Source organism: Aythya ferina, assembly GCF_964211825.1.
Source record: "Aythya ferina genome assembly, chromosome: 4".
NCBI classification, from domain to species: Eukaryota; Metazoa; Chordata; class Aves; order Anseriformes; family Anatidae; genus Aythya; species Aythya ferina.
In genome coordinates, this window is record NC_140300.1 from 70,317,766 (window position 1) to 70,330,533 (window position 12,768).

The 12,768-nt window shown below is 38.6% G+C and overlaps 1 protein-coding gene across 8 annotated transcripts in view; it reads left to right on the forward strand.

The window, feature by feature from the left end:
* The window catches only part of BANK1 (B cell scaffold protein with ankyrin repeats 1), a 133,080-nt gene that overhangs the window by 48,461 nt on the left and 71,851 nt on the right, over positions 1–12,768 (forward strand). For all 8 annotated transcript variants that reach the window (XM_084519431.1, XM_084519432.1, XM_084519428.1 and 5 more), the window contains exon 8: positions 10,199–10,395. In XM_084519431.1, the coding sequence (XP_084375557.1) occupies positions 10,199–10,395 (197 nt within the window). The remainder of the gene's footprint in view (positions 1–10,198; positions 10,396–12,768) is intronic.

Sequence of the window (12,768 nt, forward strand, 5' to 3'; positions counted from 1 at the left end):
TTATAGTCTTGGAGAAAACACAGTAAGAGACATACACGATGCCTGTACATTATCTGTGTATATTTGCATGTATTTTTACTAATTGATCTTTTTGCAATACTCTCAAACCTTGTGCTCTCCAAGTTTGAAATAACAAAACAAAGCATCTACATTCATTTTAGTAATTCTGCGTAATGGTTTTCATTACTTTCTTCGTGTGTGTGTATATGTATATTTAACAGTACAATTATAGTGAGTTAAAATAGGATTTGGCTATGAAGTAGGGGCACTGTATGTGCAATCCAGTAGCGTACCAACAGAAGCCACCATTTAGTGGAAGGTCATTTGAATTAGCCACTCATTAACTAAGGGTTCTGATTGTATTGCAGTAAATCAAGTTTGATTATTTAGTTTGTGTTTTGAAAACATCATTATGATGTTATTCCAGATGTGTGTTGGACCTCAGCTTTACCAAGAAACTGTATGTTTCCCTTCTGAAATAGTTAAGAAAGAGGTGTTCAAGTTGTTGGCTGACTCGGGTTTTGTGTAACCGGACTGTGGTTTTGAGAGAAAATAAACTCACCGTGTTCGAGTGTAATGTAACAATTCTCATAACCAAATAGAACAAATTTTCAGGGTAATCTCTACTGTGACCACTATCGTGCTTCCTTTCGTTTTGACTAAGGTTTCTTTTATGATGAAATTCATCCCCCTGTAGCAGATAAATATGATTTCTCGTGCATTCTAAAAGGTGAGCTAGGCACATCTTTGAATATCGGGAATAATGCTTACGAACCTGTAATCCCTTGCCAAAAGGCCTGTGCAATTCAAGAGCAAGCTGACTGCTTGTGAGCTTGAGCCAGGTAGGGACCTTCCTAAAATTAACTGGTTTGATGTGTGGTGTAACAAAGCACGGAGCTGGATGCTTAGATCCTTGATAAAAGGAGGTTGTGGTTGCAGAGCTGGAAATACTCAGTGTAGGAGGCCAAGGGCTCTGATCTCCCCCTTCTGCCTGAAAGCTATTTAAATGTATGTCTTTGATTCCCTGTAAGAGCACGCCAAGCAGGCATTAGACATGTTCATGTCTAGTAGAGGACTAGCATCTCCTTTTTCTGCTGTTTTTATAGCATTTTTTTCCAAGTACCATTTTTTATGTTTATTTTTTCAGAGCGAAAAAGTCAAAGAATGAAAACTAATTAAATACTTCTGTGGAGGAATTGAAGCTATTGACAAGAAGCTCTTTAGCACTGAGATAAATTACTCTTATCTCTCTGAACGGGCGGAGGAATTGGTCCTAATTTCATAATTGCTGTATTTTCAGCTTTTTCCCCTAGTGGTCAAAACAGGCCAGAACTCCAGCTGTCAGTTTTCAGGGGAGAGATGCTTTGCGTTGAGACATGCTGGACTGAACAGAGGCACGTTGACACATCAGAATACAAACACCAATACTTAACATCTCAGTGACTGCCTGTAAGTGATTCTTGGAGGGTTCTTGCCAACTTCCAGACTTTGCTTCTGAAGGCTTCAAAGCCTGTTGAACTCAATAAGTAGAGCTGCTGATTAGATTTGGTATCAAACACTTAGTTCATAAAGCTTTATGAACTATGTAATTTTCCTCCAAAAGCTTGTGACAGCTTTGTGTGAATCTGTCATCTGATGGACCGTACTTAATCTGACTTTCCTCTAGCTTAACAATAATGTGAGACCTCTAGCTTAATAATAATGCCTTTACCCAAAGATGCGCTGCTTGGAAGCCAGATGCTTTCAAAGTACAGATGCATTTCTTTCAACCTAAACACTGTAACAAACATGCATTTTTTTTAGCCATATCCTTAGGAGGCCGTTTCATCTCTCCAGTTGTTGGTGTGACTACAGCAGGCCAAACTTGCCCCATGAGGCATGAAAAAGAGAAGCCTTTTCCACTCTGGTTTTCCTTTGATGCTTTATTTTAACTTCAGAGATAGCACACTGTGATACAGCTGATAAATCGCTGTACTGGAGAGTTCTCGGTATGAACTCAGTGAACAACTAATGAAGATAACGTGATTAGTTTTATTGGATAACTGAAGAATTGCTTGGTTTGACTTCTCACAAAGTGTACAGCTGTGTGAATAAAAAATTTAGGACTACAAAGCTAAATATGAAATCCAATAGGAGAAGTGCATGTTTCTTTAGGGGATTCTTGGCTGTATTACTGATAGTTTAGAGCATGAAATCAACAGACTTTTGAGAGCTTGGTGTCCAGGCTGGCAAGGTAAAGATGGACAGTAAGGGTGCAAAAGATCGACTCCTTCACTATTTTACTTTCAGGACCTCTATTACAAATATGCCTGAATAATCCTCTCAACTAAAAATCTTTTAGAATTCACTCTAGAATTCATTCTTCAATGCATAGGTTCAGCAAAAGCTCTGTACAGAACATACAGCTTCATCCATCCAGGTGATAAGAACCGAAGTATGTACATGATGTTACTGTAGCTCTTACTGCATATTTCCTATCATGTGCATACATTATTATATTTATAGATATTTTTTTCTTGCAAATTCTGAAGCTGCTTACTTGTCTTTCAGCTTCCATTTATTCAAATTAAGCTGGAGACTTAACTTCAGTTGGAGCACCTGTGTGTAGTTCCTTGTTTAGCATGATTTGTCAGTGGATGTTATGTATTTTTAACATATTAACATATGTACTTTTAAACATGTGTTATGTCAATGTAATATGTCTCACTAATGTGGATGATTACCTGCCTTTATAGTAACACGCACATGCAAGCATTGCCTGTAAGTAAGACGTGCTTACGATAAAACCATCCATTGTTATTTCCCCGGGGTAAACTCAACTAGAACATTTTTAGTATTCCCATCTTTTTTGAAATACTAATCAAAAAGCAAGGTGTCATGATGAAATTGCTGTGTGACCATAATATCTAACAGAACAACTCCACCTCCTTAAGATAGGTATATCATGGGATATAATGATTTCTGGTAAGGGAGGTTTTTCAGATGACACCGTGGATCACAAATTCATATTCTAGAAACTTGAATTTCATGCCATCAAAGTAAAGAGAATTGTTTGAGCAACACATCATGCCTTATGGAGACTCTGGTAATATGAAAGCCTGGGGCTGCAGTCCTGCAAGCACTTCAACTTGTATGTAACGTTCTTCCTGTGTGGAAGCTGACTTGCTGGGTTACTGGCAGGAAGAAAATTGCAGCTCAGCCTACATGGAGGCAATGACGACGCTATCTTTAGTTGTTGTTTGACCTGCTTTTAAGTTTGTCAGTATTACTAAAATGAAATTGATTTTTGAAATATTGGAAGAGGGAAATCATGCTGTATGTGGTGGTTTTGGTGTGTGTGTGTTTTTTGTTTGCTTGTTTTTAAAAGACCGGGATCTCCAGTGATAACCCACGGATAAGATGGGTTTCAGTTGGTTGCTTTTGATGAAGCATCCCATTGTAATAGTTACTGTAGTATCCAAAAAGAAAAGCAGGAGTCTCTACCAGCAGAATATTGTTGGGACTGCTGTATGTGTAAAAAATTGTCAGAAATGAAGTGCACATTTCAGACTTGAACTGTCTCTTTCTTGTTTTAATTTATTTATTTTTGTTGTGTATGTTTTGTTCAGCTGAAAATCATCCAAAGTTAAAACGATGGATTGTACAATGTTCAGAAGAACATTGTCATAACACATTTAGGATTGTGCATGGATATTGCTTCCTAGCAGTATAGAAGAATTAAGATAAAGACTTTTTCAGCTTATCAAGGAGAAGAATGTTTTAGGAATGAGTGATATTCAAAGAGATTATTCTGTAGTCCTCTGAAGGAGAGTATCAGAAGCCCAATCAGCTGAGAAAGCTAATAGACTGAGCAGAAGCCACTGGAACAGCACAGTGTTTAACAGCACAGCATTAATTGAAAGACAGAGCCAAGGCATGTGGGATTTTTTGTGGTGCTGATGAGAACAATGAGGTAAAAGACTCGAGACAAAACATAGTAACTGATCAAAGTTCTTCTTGAGCTGGTGAAGCTCTGAATCTATTTTTGAATTCTCAGTTTGGGAGTTCTTGATGTGTTGATTCCTGAGGTCAAAGAAGACAACTTAACTGAGGAAAACCTGTGTGTCTTTTTCCTCTACTGGTGAATTTTCCTTTTTTTCTTTTTTTAAGTCATCTGTTACCATTGTTCTGATTAAACCCATATATTGAGGCTTATGAAAAATCCTGAATTACTTGTTTTGTAGAAAATACTGTTGTGTTTTTTTTTTTTTTTTTTTTGTCACCTAACAGTGCTAGCAACATAACAAATCGTATCCTGATTTCTCTAATTCTTTCTATCAAGCAGAAACATCAGTCCCAAAAGAATGGGATTGGGTTCCCAGCTGCTAGTAAAACAACAGGAGGAAAGACAGACTGGGAGAGGGGAAACGAGAGGAGCTATAAGCGCTTTTTTGTTTAATTGATACTGACACTGTAGAAATCTTCCTAAATGCCTGTTTAAATTGCTAAAAGAAGCAATGTCCTGTATCAGTAATTTCAGAAATAAAAGCAGGATGCCTTAAAAAAACCTGCAGAAATGTAACTGTAGGTGTTCTGTTTGCTTGCTGCAATTTTATGAAAATTCCCGCAGGCTGAGGCAGTGCTACAATGCAGCAATAACAGATTTTGTGCTCTGTTCTGTAGCTGAGGTGTCGCAGAATGCCCTGCAGAGAAGAGTGGAGAAGGGATTTTGACAGGACAAAACAGCAACCCCCTCTTCACCTTGTGGATGTCAGCTAAAGCTTTTAAGAGCAAGCAATGGTTTCAAAGTTGGTGGAAAGTTGAAGTTGCCTTCATGCGCTTAAAAATAAGCCGCTTGGTCATGGGCTCTGTACCGTTTCCTTCCTGCTTATGAACAGCTCTCTACTTCTCAGGGCAGTTGCAAAATTACAGCAGCTTTTCTCTGCTAATGTTCTTCATCAAAAGACTGGTTACAAGCTGTGCCCTTCTACTTATCCCATTAACTACTACTTTTCTTCACTTGTCTACATATTTAGCTGAAATACATCAGTTGTTCAAATTTCCCAGCTGATAAAAGTTCCAGTAATTTTCCCAAATTCAGTGGGATGTGCTTGCAAGTCCCTGAATGCTCTTCCTGCTGAAGTCATGTGTCCTTTCACAAGGTTGCAGCATCTTGCTACTGTGTATAACACAAAGCTTCAGGTAAAGGAGCTAAACACTGTGTGGTAGAAATATATTTACAGTACAACTTCTAATTTGTCTTAACTGCCAGTTCAAAGTTTAGCAAGCTCTTAAGTGAGCAATTATAATATAAAAAATAGATCTCGCAGTGGGGTATTCATAATTGGTTGTTTTGACAATGGTACCCACAGTTGTCATTGACTTTTGCTAGAGTTGGTAAGAAAAAGATCACTTCACCTTTAGGAAGCGACTCGGGAGGCATTTAAATGGCCACTTGTGCCTCTTCAGAATGAGGGCAAAAGGAAAGACCAGGAGCTTTCACTCATTTCTTCTGAGGCCATTAACCTTACTATACTTCTGAGGTAAATATGGGCTTAGGGAAGGATTTTCTGAGAGATCAGGTCTAAAAATGTCGCCTTTGCTTCGCGGGTGGCAAAGCCATTAGCTTATAGAGAGCAAAGATTGTCTGCTGGTACCACAGCTGCCTGCAGAAATGGACATTGAAGTGATGCAGAGGTGGCTAAAGGGAACAGCAGCCACGGGGGCTGTTGGTAAAAGCATTTTGCAAGGGAGGGATCATATCAGGGGCTGCCTAGAAAGGCTTTGCAAAGCAATGTGTTAAAAGCTGTTTGAAATTAGTGAAGCTCATTAAGATCATCTGATGGCTCTCACAAGAACTTGTAACAAGTCAGAGGTGTCCTAATCCTAGCTGATCTACTTACCTAAAGATAACAAACAATTCACAGCTATCTCAAACATGAAGATACTCCTATGTGATAATTAAATTAAAGGGAATCTAAAAGCCCAGGACAAATAGACAGTCTCATACCTGCTTTCCCCATAAATTTCTGCTGGTTGTGTGGCTCCCTCCCTCCCCACCCCACGGGATATATGATGCCGACTTCATTAGTACCCAGCCTAGGCTGGAGGTGGGATAGCATCGTGCCCAAAAGGAAGCCCAAAGCAGAGACCTACCTTAGGTCCTCACCTACCTCTAGGTGCAGACAGCTTTCTGCTTTTAGTGCATCTGTACAGCAGCATGCCCCAGAAGCCATGCTCCTGCTCAGCTAATGTGCATTTTATCTAGAAAACACCCATACAGCCACCCTACTGTATGAGGCTTGGGTAGTTCAGATTTCTTGCACAAGAATTCATGTAGTTATGTTACCGGAGATGAGCTGTGTTCAATTCCATATCAAGTTCACAGCTGAAGAAGCCTGGTCATAGCACAAACTACATATTTAGCAATGCAAAATATTTCAGGCAGCCAATTTTACTCTTTATTAGGAGTATACCAATAGTGGTATAAATGCAATTTTTTTCCAAAGCTGCAATTCCTGTTAAAATTGCCTTTTTCCATCGCTTTTTGCCCTGCTAAAAGACATTCAATTCCAGGGTCAGTTATTTGTTTGTTTAAAGATAGTAAAACCATATTTGTTATAGACCCTGGTTTCACCATAGCATTGAAATGTCTTTGTAACAGTGGATGTTCATTTTGGGAATGAAACCAGGAGATAGGTTACAGTAATTGTGTGATCACAATACAATTTATATTACTTCTTCTCTATAGGCTTGGGTCTTTTTGTCCATTGTACCCGGTGTAAGCATGAAATAGAAATTCATACTCTGAAAGGAAGCAGTTTGAATTACTCTGCAAACAGAATTTTCCTTTTATGCTGGTTTTTGAAGCAGTAAAGATAGAAAAGATAAAATTATTAATTATAACTGTTAGTAGATTTCTCAGGTTTCATTAACATGTAGTGGAAATTCTCCTTCGAGTATGCTTTTTATCCTCTGGTAGGGCTCTTTTTGCTGACTCTATTTGACCTTTTAGAATCTGCTAACAAGATGCATACTATTGGTTAGAGTTCATGTTATTTGCTCTTTTAAAAAATTACTTATTGACATCTATTTCATTGCTGGACATCTCCAAAAAAAAAAAAAAAAAAAGCAAAAGTATTAAGATATCGGACATTTGTGGATGTTTTTTGATAAAAAGCTTGCACTTGGACTTTTTTTTTTTTTAAGAGAATCCTGTGCAATATGCAACAGTACAGTTAGCTTGGATGTTGTTGTCCAAGCCTTAAAATTACTTCCACATGCATTTACTGCTGGGGTGATGTCTCCGTAAGTCAGTGTATACATACAATTGTTGTCACGTTTTGTTCTGTTTTCTTGAAGATGGTGAAGTAGAGACAAGAGTAAGAAGTCAAATGGCTGCACCTTAGGATACCATTCCTAATTCTTCTAGTGGCGTCAAGTCCAGCCTGTGGAACTTCAGTCAAAATGCTGAGCAGTCAGGATCGAAGACGTTGTGCAGCAACTATTTCACTGAAGAACCTTAGCTGCTATTACAGTTTTAAGATTGCTTATTATAATTCTTTAACTTAGCAGGAGAACTCAAAGTATTGTAAAGCAGGCTGCAAATATGAACTAGTATAAGCTCAAACACATACCCTTGTTGATAAAAGCTCAGTCTGCCAAGACTCCTAAAATAAGCGACTTGATTTACACAAATGCTGTGCATTTACAGTTTCTTGCTTGCCTGATGGAAATAAAAGTCAGGCAACACTCAATTTAAAAATCAATTTAGGTTTGTTAATGTGGCTTTCATCTAAAATATGTTGTGTCAAAACAATATTGGTATGGAGCAGTGATGGAATATTCTTCATCCAAAAAGCAGTCAAGAATTTGTCCTAACAATTTTTCTGTTCAGTCATAACTTCATTATGCCTGCTGCAAGAACTGAATGCAAGTTCCTTGAATCCTTGTATCTAATGATGAGGTGGGATTTTATTCCTTTTCCATGTTAACATTCTGCAGGAGCAAAAAGGAGAGAGGCAGGGGGAAAGGTAACTAAATTCACCACTGCTCTGCCAAATTGTAATACAGGGAGTACGTAAAAATCAGAAGGTTTGTTTAAAACAAGATGAAGTGGCAACTAAGAGACTTCCAGAAGGAATCAGGACTATTATTAAATCTTTTTTCCAGTGCATGAAGGCCTGAAAATATTCTGCATAATCTGTAGGACAACTGATAGCTGGGATGTAAAGGAGAACTCAAGAAAAATAACTGCAAGTTAAAATAGAGAGAAATAAAATGAAATATTTGCATCACTGTTTGTTTTAGAAGGATCTGTATAGATTCTCAAGCTGTAGTCCTGGCTGGGAGACGCGTGAAAAGGGACTGTCAAGTTGAAAGAGTCATGAAGTTGTACCAAAAATGGGCAGGACTAGGAATGATCAGGGCTAACTGGTATTCATGAAGAGCTCTGAGGGAATTTAAGAATAAGGTAGTGGGATTTCTAACAGCAGTATGCAATTTTTCAGTTCTGCAGTACTAAAAAGGTATAAATATGACACCAAAACCCAATTTCTCTAGGTAGGGACCTGACCTTGAGAACTGCAAGCAGGTTAATGGGTTATCTCCACCAGACAAATTAATAAACTGTAATAAGATATTAAATCTGTAACGTGGAGTCTAACTAGGTGACCTGTAAGAATCTGCAAACCTCATCAGGTCAGTAATTGTTTGAACTTAAACTTAGCTACTGGTACGAAGTATTCAGGGTAGCAGAGAAGAGGGCTGATTGGGAAATACCTGGGAAAGGCCTTCTGGGATTTAGTAATTATGCAATAAAATGACAGATGATATTTAGTGTAGGTAAAAACAAAGTGCTGCAAGTGGAAAAAGGAGTCCTGTGTTGTCATACAAAATGAAAGGCTTTAGGCAGGCTGTTAGCACTCCGGAGTGAGACCACGTAGTTCCATGATAACGCCAACTTGTTGCTAGGCAGCGGATCAAAAAGCAAATGAAATTAGGAATTATTAGAAAAGGAATAGAGAACAAAACAGAGGACATAATTAGGACAATGCCTAAATTACATGGTTCACCTACAAGTTGAGCATCACGTGCAGTTCTTCTCCCATCATCTCAGAATAGTTATATTAAAGCTGGAAAAGGTTCAGGAAAGAGCAGTGAGGGTGATGGAGCTGATTTTCTGTAAGGCACAATCAAGTAGACTGGAGCTGTTTAAGAACTAAATGCTGGGAATGAGTAAGTCATTAAAAGTGCAGACGGGGCAGATAGAGATGGAGAATAAAATGAACTGGGGGCTTATCAACTGAACCGAGCAGGAGCCAGGTGTAAAACAGAGCAGAGGAGGCACTTCACACAGTGAGTATTAAAGACGCTGCCAAAAAGACCCTGAGGGTGCAAGAAGTTGATGGTGCCCTGGGGCAGTCTGGATGCATACTTGGAAAAGAGACACTGTGTGCTGATGTATAGGCAAATCACAACACAACAAACCACAGGCGATTAGAAAGCAGAGTAGGAAGGCAGAGGGAAATGCTATTTATACTTGGTTTCTCATTTTTCTATGTGTAACTTGCAGGTATGATACAGGTCTAAGTGCTGGAATTATAATCTTACCTTTGTTTAGCTTTGTCCCAGTTCTCCAAGGTGAAAAGTACAACCTGTGATCCAAATAAATATTGTGCTATTTCAGAGAAATCATAGAAACCTTTATCAGATGCATCTGGCTTTTAACACTGATTTTTCATTAAGGTGATAAGCAAATTTTTGCAAGTCTTTGGCAGTCATGTAAATTTTCAGAAATGTAGTATGAAAGTATAGCATCATAAACGTATCAATTTCAAATTTCTCAGATTAAAAACATTTCTAAAGCATTATATAATACACACCTATGTAAAAGCATGTCTTGGCTGTAGAATTTTCTTTCTGGAAGGAAACATTTCTCAATGGAACTAAAGTGCTTTAAAATCCCTCTTAAAAAAAAAAAAAAGTGAGAGATTTCTTAGTTATGCTAAAAGGTCCATTATTGAAATATATATCTGATTTGTAAAACTTTTGCTTGGAGAAATTGTTCTTTCAGGGACAGTTCTGTACTGGTAGCTTGATAACTGTGATTCAGTAGTGCTAATATTCAAAAGACTTTTATTAAAATAAAAAAAAATGTAGCAGATACTTTATAAGAGCGGGACTGTTCTTTATGGAAACTTTGTTTTTTTTTATACAGATAGCCATTTGGAAGAATTTCCCACTCTCCTTCACTGTGCAGCCAGATTTGGATTAAAGAACCTTGCAGCTCTTCTACTCAAGTGTCCAGAGGCCACGTGGGCTTGTAGGATAGCCAACACACACGGAGATGATCCAGCAAGTCTTGCTGAGAAGCACGGACACAAGGAACTAAGAAAATTAATCAAAGAATTGTCAGTAAGTTCATATGCTTTTTCATACGCCATCAATAAGCAGGGCACCGTGATGTTTTTACTACTCAGTAACATACTGTCTCCTCTTGTGAAGCCTACTGCATCACAGTCCTTCTGTCTTAAAATATTACTGTGATCTTGCTGTCTCAGAAAGAGGGGTCAAGATGGGGTTCCACCACTTTGTCTGCACTGTTTTAATGGAGTGTGTTTTAAGTGTTTCTGTGTTGCTTGACTTTAGGCATGTAATGGAAGAAGAGTGAAAAAGAAATACCTCACATGGCCTAGCTAGGTCTGTGCTTTCAGCTCTTACCAGTAGTTATATTGTAAATGGTCTACCCCAACCATCTGGTGTTGGAGATAAAGACTTCAAAAATGATTTCCTGAACTCTTCATTGTCTTGCTTCAGCATTTGACAAAGAGAGTGCTTGCCCTGCCTTGGCTGTCCACTCCATTGTGAAGGAAGATGAAACTTTCCTACCCTTTGTTAGATGGACTAAATCTTTCTTCAGATGGCTATGCAGGAGGGGAGGTTGGGCAGTCGTTGCCCTTCCGCATGAAAGATAGTAACAGAGAAATGCTGTCCATTCTAGCAAGCAAGCTATTGCCAGTAAAATGTAACAGAATTGGTAGTATAAAAAGTAATATACTGTAGGGACACTTGAGAGCTTTAACCTATTTTGAGTCCTTGCTGTGATAACTATAATATGAGGTGATAAGCCTTGCCCCAGAGGTTTTAAAGCCTAGAGCACAAATCAGGTAAATATCAGGACAGGATGTGAAGGTTGGCTATGTTGTGTAGGCATGGTGCAGTTTTGCTGATGGCGTGATTATTTTTTTTGTGTTGGATTCCATGTTCATGGACAAGCGTTCACAGCAGTCGCTGAAGAGAAGGAATGGAAAGAGTGAGAAAGCCAGAAGGTTCATTTGGTCGTTATCAGTCATCTTGATGTAACTGTGGATAGACAGAAGACCGAAGATGGGTTTGAAGAAATATAAGATAATAGTTATGTAGGGCAGGATTTTTAACACAACTGATGAAGAAAGTGCAAGAACCGTAAGGGTGATTTAAAATAGGAAAAGATAGAGTAAAGAATGAAAACTGACTGACGTTAATTAATAAAATAGTAGAGTAAGGATTGATTCTTTTTTTTTTTTTTTACTTGATACAGCTGGCATCTAATGTAAAGGTGAAGGAAAGCCATTGGGAAATCTGAATGAAAGTTTCTTGTGGTCAGTGCTGAATCTTAAAGGTGACCTTAGGAATGCATTAAGAGCTGATCTTATTAAAATGAGTTCAGGGGAAAAAAATGCAGCCCCTACTGCCTGAAAGTAACGCATTTTGGCAGTGGCCAAGATGCTGAATGAGAATGTTTTATTTACCTTTTTGTTGTTGTTAAACAGCTATTGATACAGGCTTAAAAAAGCTGGGGGAGGGAAAATATCTACAAAGCAAGAAGTTCATATCTAGTGGAGAACGTGATCAGGTGTCTTTCAGAATTGACAGGGAATAGTTCCCTATGCTTACAGGGCAATGGATCTGATCTCAGAAGCGCTGCAGAGCTTTTTCTGCTGGTAATGCAGAAGAGTATTGTACTACAGATGTGATGCATTTACCTTCGTTCTTGATACCATAGCTAAGGTCAAATTCATCTAAAGAAAATGTAATCGTCCTTACCGTCCAGCATGAAGCTGTCCATGAAACCAGACAAAAGCAGACAAAATTCATGGATTAACGTGTTAGTAATTTTGCATTTAACAGCTTCTAATTGCTGTAGTTGCCTGACAGTCAACCTTGCACTGGTCAGAGAGCCCCTGCGAGTAGCAGTGTGATGTACAAGGTCAGGTCCTCTGGGTTTTGGAGCTTACCAGTGTGCTTTGAAGAGAATAGAACTGCCAGATGGCCTCTTTCTAAGTTCATATGCCCCTAGCACATGCTGTATGTAAAGGATTAGTAAAACTAGGCAGAACATGAATAAGTTGATACCTATCTCTCTGTGAGATACCTGTTTCTTTGCTAAGGCAGTCATGTTGGTCAGAGAGTTGAGCACTGATAAATTAACCGTGGAAACCATGGTTAGCCATGGTTAATCGGTCATGGTTAACGATGATGGTTAATTCTGTCGGACATCTATTTGTTTATGCTAAAGTTGTAGAAATATTCCCTCCTGCATTTCAGATGTGTGTCTTTGTTGTGCACCCCACACAGGACTGGAGGCTCCAAAAAATGAATCCTTTCCCTTTTCTCCTGAGAAATGCACTCATATTTGACATAATGGTATAGTTTGGGGTGACTGTAAGAGAAAGTACAAGCACGTATGGTACAGACAGACTACAAGTGATACACATTGAGAGACTGCATTGTGCTACGTGAGTCTTT